Source organism: Podarcis melisellensis (assembly GCF_964234715.1).
Source record: "Podarcis melisellensis genome assembly, chromosome: 2".
NCBI lineage: Eukaryota > Metazoa > Chordata > Lepidosauria > Squamata > Lacertidae > Podarcis > Podarcis melisellensis.
Window position 1 is genome coordinate 119,546,113 of NC_138529.1, and position 22,637 is coordinate 119,568,749.

The following is a 22,637-nucleotide window of genomic DNA, read 5'->3' on the forward strand; positions in this document are numbered from 1 at the left end:
TGTTGCCATGGGTGTTCTTCATTTGGTGCAAGGTGCAAAACATTTTTAAAGTAGTTGACACACAATAGGCACGAGTCATGCCCAAAATATACTGGATAATTTCAAAATATGCAAGGAGATATTAGCAAGTTATTAAAATAGATTTGACCTTTCAAGTCAATTTGTCTAGTCCTTATTTTGCTTTGCCAGATTATTTGGAAATAATCCAAAGATATTTCAACCATGTCAAGCATCTACAAAACCCCAGAGGTATGAGTGTCAGGAGGGAAGGAAAAATCCTGAATATTCTTGCAGTTTCTTTGGAGAGATGTGAAAATGTCATTCCTGCTTCTAAGACAGAAAGAGCATTTGCCCTCAACCTTCTCTTAACAAAGTTGATTCAGGAGATTCTGGGCTTGTCCATGAGACGGAGCTGTTTCTCACTTGATCCACCCTTTTTAGGCACAGATCTGAACCATTTCCCCCATGCCCTACTCCTTTCCCACAGAAAACTTGCTCTCTCCTTCTATATTGGAAAAACAGCAATTTGTGGTGTTCCCCAGTGGAAAGCAGGGAGACAAGGAGAAGTGTGGATGAGCTTTAGCTAATTCCACAAGATCCCACAGGTATAAATGGTGTGGATCATGGAGAAGGGTCCTTGAGGAACTTGTCAACATTCATGTAGGAGAATGCAACCAGAAATTACAAATAATGAAGTGATAAAAGCTAGTGCCACATGAGATATAATGTAAATATGAAAGACTAAAGTGGTGAAATTAAAAGGGTACAAGATAGAGCAGTGAAGTGTCACAAGCTTTGAAACAAACTCTGGGAGCTCAGGATAAAGAAACACAAGAGAAAAGAGTACGTGAAATTTACAGTAAAGGCAAGACTTGAGGTTTACATGCCTAATGTATCCTTATTTGCTAGATAAATATTCAAAAGATTATTAGTTTTGTGAAAAATAACTGGATAATTTAGTTACAGATAGGTAGCCGTGTTGGTCTGCCATAGTCAAAACAAAAAAAAAAATCCTTCCAGTAGCACCTTAAAGACCAACTAAGTTAGTTCATGGTATGAGCTTTCGTGTGGTGTATCTGAAGAAGTGTGCATGCACACGAAAGCTCATACCAAGAACTAACTTAGTTGGTCTTTAAGGTGCTACTGGAAGGAATTTTTTTTTTTGTTTTGACTATGGCAGACCAACACGGCTACCCATCTGTAATTGTAAAAGGAAGTAATGATAAAATGATGAAAATGGATGCATAAAGGTGCTGGAATAGCCTTTCAGAGAAGCCCTACACAGCCATCTCTCTCTTATAATTTGATGGACTTGTTAATGAAGATCTCCATTTCACTGACCTGGACTGGTGTGTCTTTCAATGCTTAATGTGGTTCAAAGAGCAATAGAACCTCAGCAGCTAAAACCTCATTTGCAAGAAATGAGGGTCCCTTCAGAAGGTCCTGCATTTTCAAGAATTTGCTTCAAAGTCCACAAACAGCTGCAGTTGAACACACTCTTCTTAAATGTTTAATGAATCATGATACAGTGGTGCCTCGCAAGACGAAATTAATCCGTTCCGTGAGGCTCTTCGTATAGCGGTTTTTTCGTCTTGCGAAGCAAGCCCATTGACAGCTTAGTGGATTAGCGCTATTAGCAGTTTAGCGGCTTTTAGCGGATCAGCTGATAAGCGGCTTAGGGCTTAGGAAAAGGGGGAAAAAGGGGAAAAACCCCACAGGAACTCGCAAGACATTTTCGTCTTGCGAAGCAAGCCCATAGGGAAATTCGTTTTGCGAAGCGCCTCCAAAACGGAAAACCCTTTCGTCTAGCGGGTTTTCCGTCTTGCGAGGCGTTCGTCTTGCGGGGTACCACTGTAAACCTGACCCTATGAATAACATATATAATAGTCTTCCTCTGCCCAATTCTGTATGATGGAAATTCTTCCAGGGAAGGAGCAGTCTTCTGGGGTCATCTCCACTCCATAAAAGTATACCACTTTAATATTCATAACTCCCTCCAAAGAGTCCTGGGATATATAGATTGTTGCTTGTTTAGGAGCCCCCTCTGTTCAAAGTCTCTAACACAGAGATAAGCCATAGGATACTCACATGTGCTAATAGAAGTTCAGGTTTATGATACAACCCAACCAGCTGACTTGTCCATTGGATTTATACAGTAGCAATAATACCTAGACTTAGCTTAGTCATCATCATCATCATCACATGGTCTTTCAGAAGCAATACATGAACCAAATGCACCATCTTTCAAAATTCAACCTTATCTGAGATTTGCAATGTGGTTCTCCAGCCAAGCATAGGTCCCTGCAACATCCTCCTTCTTAGAAAGAAGTGACAAGTTGGGTGTCTAAAGCCTCCCAACTTGCCCACCCCACCCCACCATCCACAGCAGGAGGTGGAAGGTGTGGTGATGGCCATATTGCCCTGGTCAGGCGGTGACTGAATCACATGCCAGTGCATGGTTATGTTCTATGCTATACATCCTGGTGTCAGAAAGATGTGCAATCCCTTCCTCTCCTTCCGAGGGACCAGGAGTATCTCTAGCCATCTAAACCTGAACGTTGCTGCTCAGCATCCTCCTTTTGCCTCTGATCTTAGGTCAAGAAACACTCAGAATGTTTAACTTCAGCTTTGGGTATAATGGAGCATGTAAAACAACACTGTCCTTCCCTGGAGAGCAAGAAGCTTGCTTTTTTGGTCAAATCTTGCCCCCCCCCCCCACATCCTGACTGCATGCCCTCATGTCATGTAGCCAAATGGTCAAGGAAAATTATGTGGAAATACAGGTGTCTATAGCTTCACAGGTGTCTATAGCTTCAACATCAAAAAAACGAAGATCATGGCCACTGGTCCCATCACCTCCTGGCAAATAGAAGGGGAAGAAATGGAGGTAGTGAGAGATTTTACTTTCTTGGGCTCAATGATCACTGCAGATGGTGACAGCAGCCACGAAATTAAAAGACGCCTGCTTCTTGGGAGAAGGGCAATGACAGGCCTAGACAGCATCTTGAGAAGTAGAGACATCACCTTGCCAACAAAGGTTCGTATAGTTAAAGCTATGGTTTTCCCAGTAGTGATGTATGGAAGTGAGAGCTGGACCATAAAGAAGGCTGATCGCCAAAGAATTGATGCTTTTGAATTATGGTGCTGGAGGAGACTCTTGAGAGTCCCATGGACTGCAAGAAGATCAAACCTCTCCATACTGAAGGAAATCAGCCCTGAGTGCTCACTGGAAGGACAGATCCTGAAGCTGAGGCTCCAAGACTTTGGCCACCTCATGAGAAGAGAAGACTCACTGGAAAAGACCCTGATGTTGGGAAAGATGGAGGGCACAAGGAGAAGGGGGCGACAGAGGACGAGATGGCTGGATAGTGTTTTCGAGGCTACCAGCATGAGTTTGACCAAACTGCGGGAGGCAGTAGAGGACAGAGGTGCCTGGCGTTCTCTAGTCCATGGGGTCACGAAGAGTCGGACACGACTAAACGACTAAACAACAACAACAACAACATAGCTTCACAACTAACCCAACTCAGTGAAGGAGCTTTCCATACACCCATGTACAGCCCACGTCTTCAGCGCCTGTATGAGCTGGGTGTCGGGAGCACCTTTTCCGACCTTCCGATTACAGGAGTGCAGGAACAGCAGCGCAGCATTCCCGAGGAATAGGTCCTGGTGCAGTGGACTCACATTTGCTATTGTGAGCACCTCAAAAGCAGCAGAGTAACGGAAGCAAAGCTGTGGAGGTTTTGTTGCATACCTAATTTATTTCTACTGATTAAACAAATAAAAGAACATAACAAACATGTACGGGAGAGTCAGCTCTCTCATGCTGCCATCTTGTCTCTAGACAGATCAAAGAAAACCCAACACAGTACTAGGGACAGAAGTCTGTAAGAGTAGTTCCTCCCCCTCCTTTCTCACAGACAGAAAGCAAAACAAACACGATCTGGTGATCCTTGCAATGAGAGGGATGAAAATATTGACAGGAGCATCCCCGGCAGCAGGCGGAAGTTGTGGTGATGGCCATATTTCACTGGCCAGGTGGTGACTCATTCACATGCTATTGCATGATTATGTGCTCTGCCTTATATCTAAGTGTGAGAAAGAGATACAATCACTTCCTCTCCTTCCTAGGGATTAGGACTATCTCCAGCCACATATATTAAACATTGCTGCTATCCATCCTCCTTCTTCCTCTCATCTTTGGTCAACGAACATTCCTAAAGAGTCTGAGTGTTTTACTTCAGCTATGGGTATTAAGGAACACCCAACACAACTTGCTTTCCTTGCTCACGGATACTTCCCACTGCATGGAAATACTCCCTTATGTCTGTTGAAAACCCTTGAAAGAACCGAAACAACCAATTTCTATAAGGTTTTTTTCAAAGGCCTCCATAAAGACATAGAAGGAGCCCCAGTGGATCAGATCAAAGGCTCATCTACTTAAGCTACCTGCTCTCACAAAATCCAGTCAGTTACCCCAATGAGAAGCAACAAGCAAGACCCAAACGCAACAACAGGCTCTCCCATTGAGTTTCACAGAGGCATTCTGCCTGTGACAGGGGAGGCAAGAACATAGCCCTCAAGCTATAAGCCATTGATAACCTCTTGTTCTCAATAACTGAATCCTGCAGGAATGAATTCCACAGGTTAACTATGCACTGTGTGGAAAAGTACTTCCTTTTCTCTGTCCTGACTCTTCCTACATTCATCTGCATGGGACTTCCATGAGTTCCATAGTTATGAGGCAGTGTGGTGTAGGGATCAGGGTGTTTGTATGAGGGCCAAGGAGACCAGGGTTTAAGTTCCCACTTGAAGTCCAAACTTCTAGTATTATTACTGGGAGGGAGAAAAACTTTTTCCTATCCATATTATCCACATCATTCATGAATTTATAAACCTGTATCATGTCCTTTGGGACATGAGTTGGGACGCGGGTGGCGCTGTGGGTTAAACCACAGAGCCTAGGACTTGCTGATCAGAAGGTCGGTGGTTCGAAACCCCGCGACAGGGTAAGCTCCCATTGCTCAGTCCCAGCTCCTGCCAACCTAGCAGTTTGAAAGCAAGTCAAAGTGCAAGTAGATAAATAGGTACCGCTCTGGCGGGAAGGTAAACGGCGTTTCCATGCGCTGCTCTGGTTCGCCAGAAGCGGCTTAGTCATGCTTGCCACATGACCCGGAAGCTGTACGCCGGCTCCCTCGGCCAATAAAGCGAGATGAGCGGCACAACCCCAGAGTCGGCCATGACTGTTCCTAACGGTCAGGGGTCCCTTTACCTATCATGTCCTGCCTTGCTAGTCTTGATTCATCATAGCTGTTCTATACTTTCTTGGACTTGATTGAGGTTGGTGTTTGCTCAAGTTTAGTAGGGCCCAAAATGGCAGCCCCATCTGTTAGTTCTCACAAGCATGCTTTGCTCTGGCTCTGCAGCTGTCCATTGAGTCACCCACTGATTTCAGGAAGTAGCACAGGAGCTGAAACTTCTTAACATTATAATTATCAAAATCATGGTGATTTATTTATCTAGTCCAGGGATTTCCCCAATGATGGCCTTTGACTCCACAAATAACATAAACATCAGAATTACAAGCAGAATGAGGTAGCTTCTTGTCACAGGCCTGTAAGAAGGACTGGGTCATAAATATCAGAAACCTGACTTAAGAGATTTGGGGCAGGCAGGGGTCCTTTCTGTGGCAGGTTTCCTTTTTTGTACCTTTGCTTAAAGCTACTGTACGAGTCCGGCTGCACTCCTAATGTCACTGCTATCACAAGAGTTTATGACTCTTGCAGGCATGGCCAGAATGATATTACTGCTGCTGCTATTTCTGCTGCTAATGCCCCATGGAGCCAGTGGGATGCTGAAAGCAAAATGTCCATTAAATCTGAAAAAGGATCATGATCCGTTGAATTATTACAGGCCAGGAGACCACCTCATTAGTGGGGTCATAATCAGACTAGGTGTTGGAATTTCCTATTCTGACTTTTCCCGGCGCCCCAGAAACAATTTTGTGCGGTAATTGGCTTTTAAATTACCTATCCTGCATTCACAATAGTTGTTATTTGCAAGAGACAGCACCTAACTTCTGGCCATCTCATATAAAATCTTCTGCCTCCTTTGCCCCTTTATTGCCTTTGGGAAAAGATTTGGGAATTGAGAATCAGCATCCAAGTACCTAGTGACCCCCTGGTGTCCTGCAAACAGGGAGGTTAATTCTGAACCCTTTCCCTGTTTTGACCTTCAGTTTAATTAATGCAAAGGCAGGATCCAGAGCACAGTTGATCGTCTCACACCCATTCTGAATAGCTCCATTTAATGATAACACATTATGGGGCAATTTGGTTTCTAAAAATATTTTTATGAAGAAAGGGCATTTTTAACCATTGCACAACGTCACCCCCACATACCTATTCCCAACAGAACTGCCTAACTTAAGTATCCTAAAGGTTTTGCATGTACTAAATCCACTGTGCAATTAATTTTTTGGGGTTTAATGGGAGTTTAAAAATCAGGATGCAAGTAAGGAGACCACCTCTTTCCCTCCAAACTCTCTTGAATGGTCCTACTGTGGTGGTGGAACCTGCTCTACTTCAGATGGAAAATGCTTTGGGGTAGAAGGAGGAAAATATGGGGGGGGGTTTACTGAGGTTCAGTTGTAAGGATAATAAGAAGCATCCTTATTTTCATCTGAGAAATGTTGGGGGGGTATGCATTCCATTATTCTGAGCTTCTAGTTAATGCACAGGTGTCACACAAGGACACTGCTTATCTAACTACCTAGCCAGCAGTTGTTTGCATTCTATGGGTCTTAGTTGACTCTGTCCTTAAAAGGTAAAGCCCATCTCACTCAAGAGGCCAGGGGCCAGCGCTGTCCGAAGACACTTCCGGGTCACGTGGCCAGCGTGACATTGCTGCTCTGGCGAGCCAGAGCTGCACACGGAAACGCCGTTTACCTTCCCGCTAGAAAGCGGTCCCTATTTATCTACTTGCACCCGAGGTTGCTTTCGAACTGCTAGGTTGGCAGGCGCTGGGACCAAGCAACGGGAGCGCACCCCGCCGCGGGGATTCGAACCGCCGACCTTTCGATCGGCAAGCCCTAGGCGCTGAGGCTTTTACCCACAGCGCCACCCGCGTCCCATTGACTCTGTCCTTAAAACCTCTGTAATTTTGTTGCCAGTTCTCTTCAGACAAATTGACTGCTATCTCTCTCTTTCATATCTTCTCTGTACATAGCTATTCCAATCTAATTCATTTAAGCTACATTCACCTAAATGCTACTTCTTTCCTTGTTGGAGCACCTGGACAAGACTCTGCTCCTTCCTAGATGCAGACTTTGACCCCTTAGATGTAAAACTAACAGGATCTTGTTATGTTCTTATAGAACAAGGAGTACGTTATTTTGTTTTCATTTAATGGATAGTGGGAGGCTGAAACAATTGTTTGTTTATTCATTTATTTGCAGTCCATCACCAATTAACACCTCGCCAACCCTGTCCACCTTGTTTGCCATCCAGGAGATCAACCAGCTTCCTAAGCTTTTACCCAATGTCACCCTGGGCTATAGCATCTATGAGGCTGCTTTTGATGCCAGAACAGCTGCCGATGCCCTGCTAGACAGTATTCAAATATACAGTTGTGGAAGACAGAAGGATGTGTTGGTTGTTTTTGAAGCAACTTCTTCTGAAATCTCCAGCCAGATTTCAAGCATGTTGGGCATCTACAAAATGCCCCAGGTAGGCCTTTCATGGGGAGAGGAGACCAGCTATATTTCATTCCTCTTTGCTGTCTCTCCAGATGTTTCTCAGTTACAAAGCCAACCATTCCTGACCATCAGTCATTTTTTAATGTATTTTTAATCTTTGTTGGAAGCCGCCCAGAGTGGCTGGGGAAACTCAGCCAGATGGGCAGGGTACAAATAATTTACTATTATTATTATTATTATTATTATTATTATTATTATTATTATTATTATTATTACTGATGGGAGTTGTAGTTCAGCAACATCCTGAGTCTGAGTGAGACCATAGAACAAACGTCACATTTTAAGAAAGCAGAAACTGATTTAGAAAGACCTCAGCCTCTTCCTCTCCCCCTTCTCGGACTGGCAATAAGAAGTATTTTAGGTAGGTTAGTCTAAGAGATTGTGACTGTCCCAGGGTTACCCATTGAGCTTCATGGCAAGGTGGGGATGCAAACCCTATTCTCCAAGGTCCTAGTCCAACAATCAAATCACTATGCCATTAAGTAGTGTCTTATTTAAAAGTAGCCCCTTGCTCCTATGCACTTCTTGTTTCTCAGGCAGACCTGCGGCAGTCTGGCAGCTAACTGAGCGTGGAGGTTTACGTGCCTGTGTAGCTGCTTAGCTTCTGCCTCTCGTTCTGTGCAATAGCCCATTCTGTATCAAGCAAGAGGATGGGATGCCATGACTCCTGAAGGCCCCAGATGCCTTGCTCCAACTCAATTCCCATTGGAGCCACTTCCTATTCTGAACAGCATCCCCCTAACCAAGACAGGGACAAGATGGGCTTTGACTTGATAATGTGACAGGTCCCCTCTTGTGCATCACTGAAAACAAGACACCAGTCCTTTTTTACTAGATCAGTTATGACTCCAGCGCTCATAATCTTAAGGACAGAATTCAGTTTCCTTTTATCTACCGGATAGTCCCAAGGGAAGCAACTCAGTACATGGGGATTGTGAAGTTGCTGCTCCACTTTGGATGGACATGGGTCGGTCTCTTCGTACCAGACAATGACAATGGAGAAAAGTTCCTGGCTGCTTTTACACCTCTGATGATCCGTAGTGGGGTTTGTGTTGCTTTCTTGAAAAAAATTCCATTTTTGCAGGCACACGAAATGTCATCCTTACATTGCAAGCCATCTGTCCTAATACAAGTCAAGGTATTCATTTACTATGGGGACTCTGATCATGGAATTTATATAATCAAATATGTACAAAGAATTCATGAACTGAGGAATTCTCACGGGTTAGTCTGGATCACAACAGATCTTCCGAGCGTTGATGAGATGTTGTTTGGTGATGTGGCTTCCTACCAGCCTGCTCAATGCTCTTTGTCCTTTGTAATGAATACCCAAAAAAGAACAGAACATGCCTACCATACTCTACTTTCATCTGCAGCTACATCTGAACAGTTTTGGTGGAGAGCATTTAATTGTTCATGCACAAATGATGTTATGTCCATGGAAGGTTGGACAAGATGCACAGAAAAGGAACACCAGGAGACTTTGCCCCAGGAGGTGATTGAGGCAATCTGGGCCCAAGACCGCTATAGCATTTACTACATTGTCCAACTTGTGGCTCAGGTCTTAAATGCTGCATATTCATCCAGATCCAAATGGAGGTTAATGGTAGGGAGAAGAGACAGATTGGAACTTGAAAGGCTGCAGCCATGGCAGGTCTGTCTTCTCCCCTTTTTGCAAATACGTTGTCCATCTGTGGAATTGTTTTAGAGTCTATATCTTTTGTAGTTTATCACATTGTAATTGTTTAATAGGTTTAGGTTTTGTATGCCTTGTCTTTACGGAGCATTCTCTCACATGCAGCTTAATTAATTAATTAATTAATTTTATAAAATTTATATACTGCTATATTGTTGAAACAACTCAAATCTGTTTACAAAAAATGATCATTAACATTTTTTAAACCCTAATTTGAAACAAAGGACCTGTTGTAATAACCAAAAGGCCATAATATTTAGCTGATGTGAGGCCTCTACCTCTATGTCCCTGATTTAGAATAGTTCGCTCAAAAATGGTAAGAGGTCTGGTAAAAGGTAAAGGTAAAGGTACCCCTGCCCGTACGGGCCAGTCTTGACAGACTCTAGGGTTGTGCGCTCATCTCACTCTAGAGGCCGGGAGCCAGCGCTGTCCGCAGACACTTCCGGGTCACGTGGCCAGCATGACGAAGCTGCTCTGACGAACCGGCACCAGCGCAGCACACGGAAAAGCCGTTTACCTTCCCGCTATAAAGCGGTACCTATTTATCTACTTGCGCTTGGGGGTGCTTTCGAACTGCTAGGTGGGCAGGGGCTGGGACCGAACGACGGGAGCGCACCCTGCCGCGGGGATTCGAACCGCCGACCATGCGATCGGCAAGTCCTAGGCGCTGAGGTTTTACCCACAGCGCCACCCGCGTCCCTTAAGAGGTCTGGTACCTTCCTCAATTATCAAAGGAAAATAATATTGCATCACACAAAATACCCAACTTCATGAAAAGATTTGCTCAATCATATGCTCAGAATAAGCATATATCTGATTACTTTGATCCATTATGGAGTTTGCATATAAACCTTCAGTTCTCATAGGCAACCCTTATATCATGTTTCCTAAACGCTGGTGTTTTCTCTGCCATTCTAGCTTCACACTTTCTTGAACGAAATTTGGCTTTCCAATTCATCCATAGGAGGGATGTATTCTGATCAGAATGGGGAGCTGACTGCCAAATTTGATATCATGAACTGGGTCGTATTTCCTAATAGATCTCACAGCAGAAGGAAAGTTGGGAGCATCGAGGGACAGGCATCCTCCGGCATAAAATTCTCCATTAAACCAGAAGCCATTGTGTGGCCGGGGAACTTCAGCAAGGTCATTGCATTCATTCATTCATTTGTTTATTGCATTTATATCTCACCTTTTCTCTTTTGAGCTCAAAATACTATATATGGTTTTCTGCCTCTTCCTTTATTCCCTGAATCAACTCTGTGAAGTAAGTTGGGTTGGGAGGAAGTGATTGGCCCAAGGTCACCCAGGAAGCTTCATGGCTGAGTGGGCCTCCCAGGTTCTCATCCAACCCTCTAACCACTACACCACACTGGCTCTGGTTCCCTTGCTGAGACACCTGTTAAATTCTGATAATTTGCTGAGTGGGCCCATTTCAGGTTAACCCTCAGGTGGCCCCTCCCAGGGTGACTGTGTACCCCGCTGCTATTTTCCTTGCCCTCTCTGTTTTGAACTGATACACCCAGATACTCAGATGGAAAGGGGCAAAGAGAGGAAAGGCTGCCTTTACACTTGCCCTGTGGGTAGTGCCCTGTGGGTAGTAGCGCCCTCCCTGTGGAACTCCCTCCCACCAGATGTGAAAGAGAACAACAACTACCAGACTTTTAGAAGACATCTGAAGGCAGCCCTGTTTAGAGAAGCTTTTAATGTTTGACGTATTATAGTATTTTAATATATATTTTTTGGAAGCCGCCCAGAGTGGCTGGGGAAGCCCAGCCAGATGGGAGGGGTATAAATAATAAAATTATTGTTGTTGTTGTTGTTGTTGTCTTTTTTAAAAAAATAATTTTTTAAATAATTTTCACAAATAAAAAATACATAACACATCACATTTTCAACTTTAACAAATTTTCCAGTTTTGGACTTCCTTCAGCCTCTTTGACAATCATCCAAATTTAAGTTTTAAATACACAGTTCTTAAGTTCACTATCACCTTTAGTAAAACATTTACAACCTATTTTTCTTTTTTGCAATATTTCTTTAGCTTTTACAGAGCTTCTTTGAATGCCACTAACGTTATTTCTCTATCACTTGTACTTTCCCAATAGTCCACCATCTTTCTCCAGTCCTTGATAAACTTTTGATCTCGTAGATATCTAATCTTCCCTGTCAATTTATCCAGTTCTGCATAGTCCATCAACTTTGTTCTCCACTCTTCCAGTGTTGGAACTTGTTCTTGTTTCCAATTCTGGGCCAGTAATATTCTCGCTGCTGTTACTGCATATAGGAAAAGTTTACTGTCCTTTCTATTTATTTCATTTCCTATAATTCCTAAAAGGAAAGCCTCTGGTTTCTTAGTAAATGTATATTTCAACATTTTCTTCAGTTCATTATAAATCAGTTCCCAGAAGCTCTTCACTTTCTTACATTCCCACCACATATGATAAAAAGTACCATCCTTTTCTTTACATTTCCAGCATTTCTTACATGTTTTATACATTTTTGCTAATTTTACCGGTGTAATATACCATCTATACATCATTTTCATTATATTCTCTTTTAACGCTGTTGTTGTTGTTGTCATTGCTCACCTACTCATAGATGAAAATGCATCAACAGGCAGGAGAAGCAGCAGCAGTGAGAAGGTACCCAAAGCATAGTAGTGTGGCCCTAGCTGGCACGGGGACTTTAGCAGCTGCCCATAATCCCAACTGCTGGGTGAAACTGCTGTGGTAGAACAAGACATGTGGGACAGGTATAATTGTATTATATCACTCCTCCATTGCCCACAATCCAGTTCATCCTCCCCTTTCTATACAATATTTCCTTTCAAAGGAGGAGTTTTTAGTGGCTGCTACCCACAAGGGCCATGTTCTAGCTCCATCATCAGTTGCTAGGAATTGCTGTTGGAATTCTGCCTGGGTCAGAGGAATGTGCCACAGCGTAGGCACCGGCAGATATTCCTTGCCGACCTCCCCGCTGCGCCACTCCCGGCAGATAAGCATGCGAGGTCTCGGCGATTCCTCCCAGATGTGTGAGAGGAACACACCGTTCTTCCTCTCTCCCCTTTGGTGTCCCCCAGGCAGGGGAAAGAAGCAGACAGAAATCTATTTACATTCTTTATTTCTGTCTCTTACATCAGTACAGAGAAACATGTCTGCACTCCACAGCAGTAAGAATAAACTCCACCCATGTACTTCCAGTACGGGTCATATGACACACACACTGAGCTAACATCCGGTGCTCAGTACAGAATGGACTGCCCCTTTGTTCCTATGGCAACAGTCACAAACATCCTGTTTGGCTTTCCAGCCACAAGCTGCTGACTGAGCTGCTAGAGCCTTTGCTTGCTGCAGCTGCTTTATGGTAACAATTGCTAGTGGAGAGAGTGATTTAGAATATGATAGACAAAAATTCTCAAGCTTAAGACCCCCCCAAAAAACCCCACCTTCAGATACCTTCAAAGAACCAAGCCCTGTCCTTTCAGCCACTGATTAACTGCAGCCCATTGCCATATATCTGTCAAGGAGCACCTCTTGGTTAATGCCAATATACCAAATTATACAGAAAACAAACACAAATCATGCCGGAGACAGGGGCTCATCCATGGCAGGGACACACTCCCAGGCCACACCCATTCTGCCTTTCAAGTTGGCAGACACGGGCTTAGGTGGCACAGCGGGATGTGGTGAGCTCCCCAGACCCTACTGGGGAACATTGCCAGGATTTTAGCCTCTTAAATCCTGGCTTTCCCCTGCCTAAACCTCCTTGCAGCCCACAGAGGTCCGTGAGAAGCGTCCACCATTGACTCATGATAAAAGCAGGAAACCAGTTTTTTTTATTCCCCCCCCAAAAGAGACAACGTTACAAGCTTCAAATTCAAAATCCATATTCATTTTCTCACATAAGCCTATTACATAAATTACCTAAATTAAAATATACATAATTACTATAATTTAATAATTATTCAGTTGATTCTATTTTTATTTTCTTGCTTACCCCTGCACGTTTTATGCATTGTCTATTAATATTTCAATTCCGGAACCATATTTTATCATGTATTCCTTCACTCCATCCCACTCTTTGATTATTCTCTGATTTGAGTGGCCTCTGATAATTGCCGTCAATTTTACCATTTCTACAAACTCACAGAGTTTGTTTTGCCAGTCAAAGAATGATGGGATTCCCCCCCCCCCCTTCGAGTTCTTTGCGATCAGTATTCTGGCCGCTGCAGTTGCGTAAAGGAATACATTTTTCTTATCTCTGGGGATGTCATTAGATATTAGACCTAGCAAAAATGCCTCATGCTTTTTGGTAAAATAACTCTTAAATAACCTCGTTCCAGAATCCTTTTACAATTTTACATCCCCACCATGTATGGTAAAAAGTTCCCACCTCCCTCTTACATCTTAAACCTACAGTTTAAAAGGCCACACATCATTTAATTAGATAACCCTTTACCTTCCACAATGTATAAATCACATTATATGTTTTAAAAATGAATATTTCTGTTGGAAAAAAGATGGTTTTTCCACAATCTCACAAAATCTGGAAGTGTCACATTCTCATTTTTAAGGTTTTAAATCTGGCCACATTTTTTTTTTAAAGGAATCTTTAATTGAGCCTTTTTTTAGTTGGGGCCTTCAAATGATGTCTGTAATTTATGCTGGTCTCCTTTGTGTGTTTTTTAAAAAAATAATTTTTATTAAGTTTCATATTACCAAATTAAACATATCAAACCAATTAGTCCAAATTATAACAATACATATCATATAATCCAATTATTTTCCAAATTATAATTTTTTGTGGGGGGTACCCATGCTTCTTGATTGGCAGGAGTCCAATCCTCAAATATTTGTTCTGCTTTCATATTAAGAATGATGTTTCCAGTCTCTTCTTCTCAATCTTTGTCATTACTCATTTTCCTTTTCATTCACCTCCGAGTTGCTCCGCAAGTGGGTTGAAAAAGACAGTCTTATTTGTGTTTCTGTGTGGGCTTTGTATTGCTCTCTTGTAAATCGCTCTCATCCAACAGTCCTTTCCGCTCGAGCAATCGCCATTTTGTCGTCCGATGAAATACAGTCTAAAAGTTCGCTCTTTAGCTTTCCCGATCTGTTGCATCGTAAAATAGTCTTTTTCCAGGAGGGCTGCCCCTTCCAGTTCGCAATCTCGTCGAAAATAATATATCTTCGGCTTGCCCTCCCCAAGACCAAACTCAGCAACACAGGTCTCATATCAAATCTCCATTCTTACTGCGTCACAAGAGAGAGCCCTTCTTCTTTCCAAATCCTTCACAGAGTAAAACCTTTAAATTCATATTATTCCCACACAATTCATTTTTAGTCCCATTTGCAATTAATTGCTGTGACGGATCTTCAGAGGGAGGTTTATTAGTTAATCACATAGAGCAAAAGAAATAAAAAATCATTCCCCCCCTTTCAGTTCCATTGCATTCCAATCCACTTACCATATCTGTAGTACTTTGGTGTAATCTTCCGTCTCAGTCCGTCTCAGTCTTCTTCCTTTCAGTGGTAAAATTGTTAGCAGATAAAAACCTCCTGCCTCTCTTGAAGCATGTGCGTTATCTTTCACCAATTTTTTCCTTTTAAGTAATGCAACTAGTTTCGCTCCTGGAAGTAGCTTCGGAGGAGTTCCGAGGCCCGCCGAGGGTTGTGCACCCAGTGCCTCACCCCCTCCTTCTTCCGAACTCGGGGTGATTTATTGCAACAGCGGGTGAAAACAGCATCTCTCCCCCCTGCAGAGATGAAGGGAGACTGATTTACTCCCCATAATCAGCCTCTAATTACCTCGTGCGAGCTGGATAGATGTTAATATCCGCCATCTTCCAAGGCGCCCCTAGAGGCCCCCTATGCTGGTCTCCTTTGATGTTCCTTCTCCTTTTTTTTGTAGGCCGTGCCTCGTTCAAGATGCACTGAAAGCTGTCGCCCAGGATATGCCAGAGTGGCTAAGGAAGGGGAGCCCGTTTGCTGCTACGATTGTGCTCCTTGTGCTGAAGGGACCATCTCCATTCAGGAAGGTGGGTGACTCCAGGGGAAAGGAAGAGGCCTGCTGTATCAGGCCAAAGGCCCAGGTAGTCCAACATCCTGTTCTCACAGTGTTGAACCATATGCCTATGAAAAGCCCACAAACAGGCCTGAGCACAACAGCCGTCAAGGGAAGGGAGCAGATATTTAAACCAATGTTCGTAACTGAAGGCTTTCTTCCAGATATCCACACTTTCTAAAATTAGAGGGATAGTGACTGGACAGTGAATCTCTTTGACTGTGGCATCCTGCCAGTGGAATGCCCCTCCCCATGGATACTCCCCTGTAGCCAGCAGTGACGTCATCCTGACACCTGCTATTGGTGGTTTTAGTTTTCATTATAGAGGTACATGTTCTCCTGAATGTGGATGCTGTGGTTCTGTACTTCCTTTTTGGATCGTCACTTATTCTCAAATGTATTGCAACACAGACCATTATGGATGTAAGAGTTTTGTTAGTGACACTGAAGTTAAGAGGACGCCGTCAAGATGGTATATAGATGGTATCTGACACCAAGTAAACTCGCCAAATGTACAATAAAATTTCCAATGTATGTTGGAAATGCTTAGGAAAAAAGGCTCTCTATATCATATGTGGTGGCAATGAAAGCATGCAAAAAAGGGGTGTGTGTTATATGAGGAACTCAAAAAGATGTTTAAATTCACATTCCCTAATAGACCAGAAGCCTTATTGGTGGCAATAATAGGAGAAGATATACCTAAGAACACAAGGAACCTATTTTTATACGCAACTGTAGCTGCAAGGATAACGTACAGAGAAAAATTGAAAGAAAGGATTGTTCCGACAAAGAGAACTTGCAAAAGTTAATAGTGTTTGTTGAGTTAGCGAGCTTGATGGCCAAAATGAGAAATTATGGTGCAAAGAAAACAAGAGGCAAGTGGGAGCTTTTTGAATAATACTTTTAAAAAAGTGATATCAAGGTTTACTGGCAAGTAGAATAAGCCTATGAGCAACAGTAGACAAGTCAAAGGAAAAGAAAAGGAAAATAATAAAGGGGGGGGGAGAAAATGTAAGGAGTTGTGTCAAACTAAGAATTTGAAATAGGATGGCAATGGAAGATAAGTTGGGAAGTCTATGTAAGACTAAGGCAAGTCTTGTATGGATGTAATGTGTAAAATGGAAAATGAATAAATAAAATTTTAAAAAATATATACATATAAATATATTTTTTAAAATCACCTAATGCTTGTGAACTGGTGCCTCTCTCCATCCTTATTACCATTCCTGACATCTCCAACATCCCCAAATTATCCTAACATATGGGGACACAGTGAGTTTTGGATGTATGAATGTTGTCAGTGGTACTGAAGTTCTTTTCCTTCTCCTCAGATGCAAAGCATTGCACCAAATGCCCAGAAGATCAGCATGCAAATCAAGCACGAGACAAATGCGTCCCAAAGATCATAACATTTCTCACTTATGAAGAACCCTTGGGGGTTGTCCTGGTTTCCTTTGCCCTCTTCTTGTCCTTGACCACTGGTGTTGTCCTAGGAATCTTTGTTAAGTACAAGGAAACTCCCATAGTCAAAGCTAACAATCGGGACTTATCCTATATCCTCCTCATCTCTCTCCTGCTTTCCTTTTGGTCCTCCTTCCTGTTCATTGGCCGGCCAAGGAAAGTGACCTGCCTTCTCCGACAAACAGCCTTCAGCATCATCTTCTCAGTTGCTGTCTCTTCTGTGTTGGCAAAAACCATCACTGTGGTGCTGGCCTTCCTGGCCACAAAGCCAGGGAACAAGGTGAGGAGATGGCTAGGGAAGAGCCTGACCAACTACACTGTCCTTTCCTGTTGTGGTGTGCAAGTTGTCATCTGCACCATCTGGCTGGGAATCTCCCCACCCTTCCCAGACTCTGACATGCACTCCCAAGCTGGAGAGATCATCATTCGATGCAATGAAGGATATGTTGCCATGTTTTACCTTGCCCTTGGCTACATGGGCTTTCTGGCTGCCATCTGCTTCACGGTGGCTTTTCTAGCCAGGAAGCTGCCTGGGGCCTTCAATGAAGCCAAGCTGATCACCTTCAGCATGCTGGTCTTCTGCAGTGTTTGGGTGTCCTTTGTGCCCACCTACCTGAGCACCAAGGGGAAGTTCATGGTAGCTGTGCAGGTCTTCTCTATGCTGGCCTCCAGTGCTGGGCTTCTGGGCTGCATCTTCATTCCCAAGTGCTACATTATCATATTCAGGCCCAATCTGAACACAAAAGCACATCTAACTACAAAAAGTGAAGGTGGTGTTTGATTCTTAGCTCCTTTAAAGATTCTTAGCTTCATACAAAATATAACGTTGTTAAGGTGGACACTACACTGGTTTGTGTCAGGACAATTAGAAACACTATTAAGTCATAGAATCATAGATGACCTGAGTATTTCCAATTGTCTTGCCACACACTTCCCCATCATCTGCACTTCCCAAACAACCGGTTTTAGCAACAAGATAAGTAGCAATGCTAAAATAATAATTTCAGGTTGGAAATTTTCAGAAGTGGTCAAATCACATCTTTCAAGACAACTACAGTGGTACCTCGGGTTAAGTACTTCATTCGTTCTGGAGGTCCCTTCTTAACCTGAAACTGTTCTTAGCCTGAAGCACCACTTTAGCTAATGGGGCCTCCTCCTGCTGCTGCGCCGCCAGAGCACGATTTCTGTTCTCATCCTGAAGCAAAGTTCTTAACCTGAAGCACGATTTTTGGGTTAGAGGAGTCTGTAACCTGAAGCGTATGTAACCTGAAGTGTATGTAACCCGAGGTACCACTGTACTACTAACTACCCTCTTCTTTGGATCAATAATTAAGCTGTGAAGGAAACTGTGCTTTGTCAATAGTATTTTAATTGTAACACCTGTCATAATTAAGTAAAGCAATGAAAGTGAAGTAAGAGATACTAAGTTAAGCATTTTACCAAGTGTACCACTGATTTTTAGCTACTGAAGTTCAAGAAAAGCTGTGTATATACTACTGTCTTTAAGCCTATGACATTCTTATATTTTGTTTAAATAATAAGCCAACTTCTACCTAAAAGAACACATCTCCAGGCCTAACATGGTTTCACAAACTCTTTCTGTAAATAAAATTTTTCTTGTTTCATGAACTCCTTCCTTAGACTCTAAATCACTAAATTTTTATGAACAAAACTCCACTATAGGATAGCCTGTGGGAAACAGTAGTTATTCATTTAACTGGTATACTGTGAGGTGGGTCTGCTATATTTAATTGGACAACTCTGGGCAATCCCCCCCCCCCAATAAGCTTAAGAATTCCTGGCAATCTCTCCCCCCCCCCCCATTTCCTCAATTTGGAGTAAAAAAGGGGGGGTGTTATACACAGAAAAATACAGTACTTCTGCTGCAAATGCCCCATGGAGTCAGTGGGATGCTGAAAGCAAAATGTCCATTAAATATGAAAAAGGATCATGATCCACTGAATTATTACAGGCCAGGAGACCACCTCATTAGTGGGGTCATATATCAAGGAGGTGTTTTAATTTACAAACCCGACTTTTCCCAGCACCCCATAAACAATGGTATACAATAAGTGACTGTATGTTACTCACCCTACACTGCTATTAGCTAAAGAAAGCACCTAATTTCTGGCCACCCCTAAAAATCCTTTCTCCCTCCTTTGCCCATCTTTTGACTTTGAAATAAGTTTTGGGATTTGGGAGTCATCATCTCAGTGCCCACTGACCTCTTGGTATCCTACAAACTGGGAGGTTAATTCTGAACCCTTTCCTTTTTTTGGCTTCAGCTTAATTTACAAAGGCAATATCTAGAGAACAGCTGACCATCTCTTCTCGGGTGTGTTGGCAAACCTCTGCAATTTGTTCAGGTCCTGTTGAATCAAATTGTTGGCCCTGGTTTGGAATGAATCGGCTGGTATTCTGACACCTCTCATGTGGGTGTCATTGCCATTATAAGAGAACAAGGGAGATGTTCATGGTGAGCTCTGTCACCTCTTTTTCTAGAAAATTGTACTGGTCACAGCTATGAATCCAGTACAGCGGTACCTCTGGTTACGTACTTAATTTGTTCTGGAGGTCCGTTCTTAACCTGAAACTGTTCTTAACCTGAAGCACCACTTTAGCTAATGGGGCTCCCGCTGCCACTGCACGATTTCTGTTCTCATCCTGAAGCAGAGGTACTATTTCTGGGTTAGCGGAGTCTGTAACCTGAAACTTATGTAGCGTATGTAACCCAAGGTACCACTGTACAGAGCAAGCATGTAACTACTGTATGTACCGTATTTTTCACTCCACAAGACACACTTTTTTCTTCCTAAAATGTAAGGGGGAATGTCTGTGCATCTTATGAGGCGAATGCGTGGTCCCTGGAGCCGAATTGCCCAGGGGCAAAAAGCAGATCATGTTTGTTTGTTTTTGAAAGAGGGAAGTGGGTGTTGAAACAAAGCCGCTGATCATTTGCCAACCGGGGAGAGAGATAAGGGATGCTAGAGATAAAGGAGGCTGCCTGGGAGTGGGGAGATAAAGACAGCAAACTTGCAAAGGGGGGAAACAGGAAGACTAAAGCAATAAGGAGAGAAATTAGAAGAAAAGGAGGAGCAAAAAACTGCTCCAGCTAAGGAAAAGACACTAAGGCAACAAGAGGGAAGGGAGTGTTGAAAGGAAACAGCTGATCGGTGGGATCGGAAGAGAGATAAGGGATGTTAGCAGAGGCTCCCTGGGCGGGGGAGGTAAAAGCCCATGGATCCTCAGGATTTTTGCATTGGGTCACCCCAAATTCTCCCAAATTCACCATCAGATCACATAGCATGTCTATGGCTACAGCCTGCACCAAAAAATAACGCACCCACTGTTTCCTGGGGCTGCAATGGTGCAAAAATGTGGTTACAAAGCACGGATCCACATGGATCCTCGGAATTTTTGCATTGGGTCACCCCAAATTCACCATCAGATCACATGTCTGTGGCCACAGCATGAACCACAAAAATCATACATCCACTGTTTCGTTCAGAATATTTTTTTCCTTGTTTTCCTCCTCTAAAAACTAGGTGCGTCTTATGGTCAGGTACATCTTATGCAGCGAAAAATACGTATTTGGCTTCCGGCGCAACTCACACATACTGCTCTGTCTACTGTTCTCCTTCCTAGCAACTACACAAGTGAAGGAAGGTCCACTTATTTTTTTTTTTCTATGGCAGAGCAGCTTCTTTCACTATGCTTGTGGTGTCAGCCAGAGCCATTGCCTAGATAAAGGGACTGGTTTGGCAAACTTGCTCATGTCTATCTGCTCATATACAGGACCCCAAGAATTGGAAGTAACTCAAGGCATTGTCAAGCTGAACACCCACCCACCCAAATGCATAACAATACCCAATGAACAAAAACATTAAATAATTATCCTATTTTATATAAAGAGAGCCACTTAAAATATTAAGAGAATGATTTAGCCCAAACCCACTAAAAGCTTGGAGAAAAATGGTAGGTTTTCACCTGGTGCCTGGAAGAACAAACACTTGGGTCAAGACCCACCTTATATGCTGCTGTCATAACAAATCTCTCTTCCTGTCTCCTAAATATTATTAGTAAGTAGTCATGGATGGCTGAAAAGTATGCATAATTACACTGAAATGGCCCCTGTTGCGTTGATTTGGTGATTTGCAAATATCTCACCCATTTCTGATTCTACCTATAGGTCTGTTTAAATGGGATCCTCCTTTTTGAGGGTACTGGCTGTGCGCGGGTCCCATGGACAACCCCGCAGGGTTAAATATTGTCAGGGGCGTAGCTAGCCTTAGCTCCATACCCAGGGATGACGCCAGGCTGTTAGGGCCAATCGCATGAGGTGGCGTGATTCCTGCGCTCTGTAAATGCGACAGCTTGACGTAATTTAGGCACTTGCCTCGTGCTGCCGGACACCTGCCCTCCCTCCCTGATGTTAGGCAGTGTTGCTTTGGCCTTGTTTTGGATTGGGTCACCTGTTTTGGATCAGGGGCTGGGTAGGATTTTTTTCCATTTGGCAGACTATAATAATAATAATTTAATAATTTATTATTTATACCCCGCCCATCTGGCTGGGCCTCCCCAGCGACTCTGGGCGGCTTCCATAGAAACCAAAAATACACTAAAATATCACACGTTAAAAACTTCCCTGAACAGGGCTGCCTTAAGATGTCTTCTGAATGTCAGGTAGTTGTTTATCGCTTTGACATCTCGTGGGAGGGCGTTCCACAGGGCGGGCGCCACTACCGAAAAGGCCCTCTGCCTGGTTCCCTGTAGCTTTGCTTCTCGCAATGAGGGAACCGCCAGAAGGCCCTCGGCGCTGGACCTCAGCGTCCGGGCAGAACGATGGGGGTGGAGACGCTCCTTCAGGTATATTGGACCGAGGCCGTTTAGGGCTTTAAAGGTCAGCACCAACACTTTGAATTGTGCTCGGAAACGTACTGGGAGCCAATGTAGGTCTTTCAAGACCGGTGTTATATGGTCTCGGCGGCCGCTCCAAGTCACCAGTCTAGCTGCCGCATTCTGGATTAGTTGTAGTTTCCGAGTCACCTTCAAAGGTAGCCCCACGTAGAGTGCATTGCAGTAGTCCAAGCGGGAGATAACCAGAGCATGCACCACTCTGGCGAGACAGTCCGCAGGCAGATAGGGTCTCAGCCTACGTACCAGATGGAGCTGGTAAACAGCTGCCCTGGACACAGATTTGACCTGTGCCTCCATGGACAGCTGTGAGTCCAAAATGACTCCCAGGCTGCACACCTGGTCCTTCAGGGGCACAGTTACTCCATTCAGGACAAGGGAATCCTCCACACCTGCCCGCCTCCTGTCCCCTGGCTTTAGCCACTTAGTTTTTGCCTACCCCCTCAGCAATCGTCACAACTTGTAAGGTTTGGTGGCTAGGCATTGGCTTACTGGAATGTGGGGGAGGGGAGGTGCGGCCATCACCTGCCCCTCCAGGAATAGGGTATTCCAGTAAAGGAATCTGGGGGTCCTGGATCTCGCCCAAAGTCCGCTTGAGGGGCTAGGGCCATACCAGGGCCACAGGAACCCCGGGGTGAGCTTCGGTCGGTCTTCATCTATGTTGCTCCCTAGTTTGGTGTTTTCAGACTACCAGCCAGAGAGGCGGGGAGTCAGTTATAGTCTGTTGCCAATGCCTAAGCCAATACC

General features: G+C 43.7%; 1 protein-coding gene across 1 annotated transcript; it reads left to right on the forward strand.

Annotated features, from left to right (window-relative positions):
- Positions 1-9,338: 9,338 nt before the first annotated feature.
- LOC309363247 (vomeronasal type-2 receptor 26-like) lies at positions 9,339-17,757 on the forward strand (the record flags this gene model as incomplete). Its single annotated transcript, XM_081899351.1, has 4 exons — positions 9,339-9,410; positions 10,371-10,598; positions 15,363-15,489; positions 16,847-17,757. The coding sequence occupies exons 1-4, from the start codon at positions 9,360-9,362 to the stop codon at positions 17,755-17,757; spliced, it is 1,317 nt and encodes a 438-aa protein (XP_081755477.1). The 5' UTR covers positions 9,339-9,359.
- Between the last annotated feature and the right edge of the window lie 4,880 nt (positions 17,758-22,637).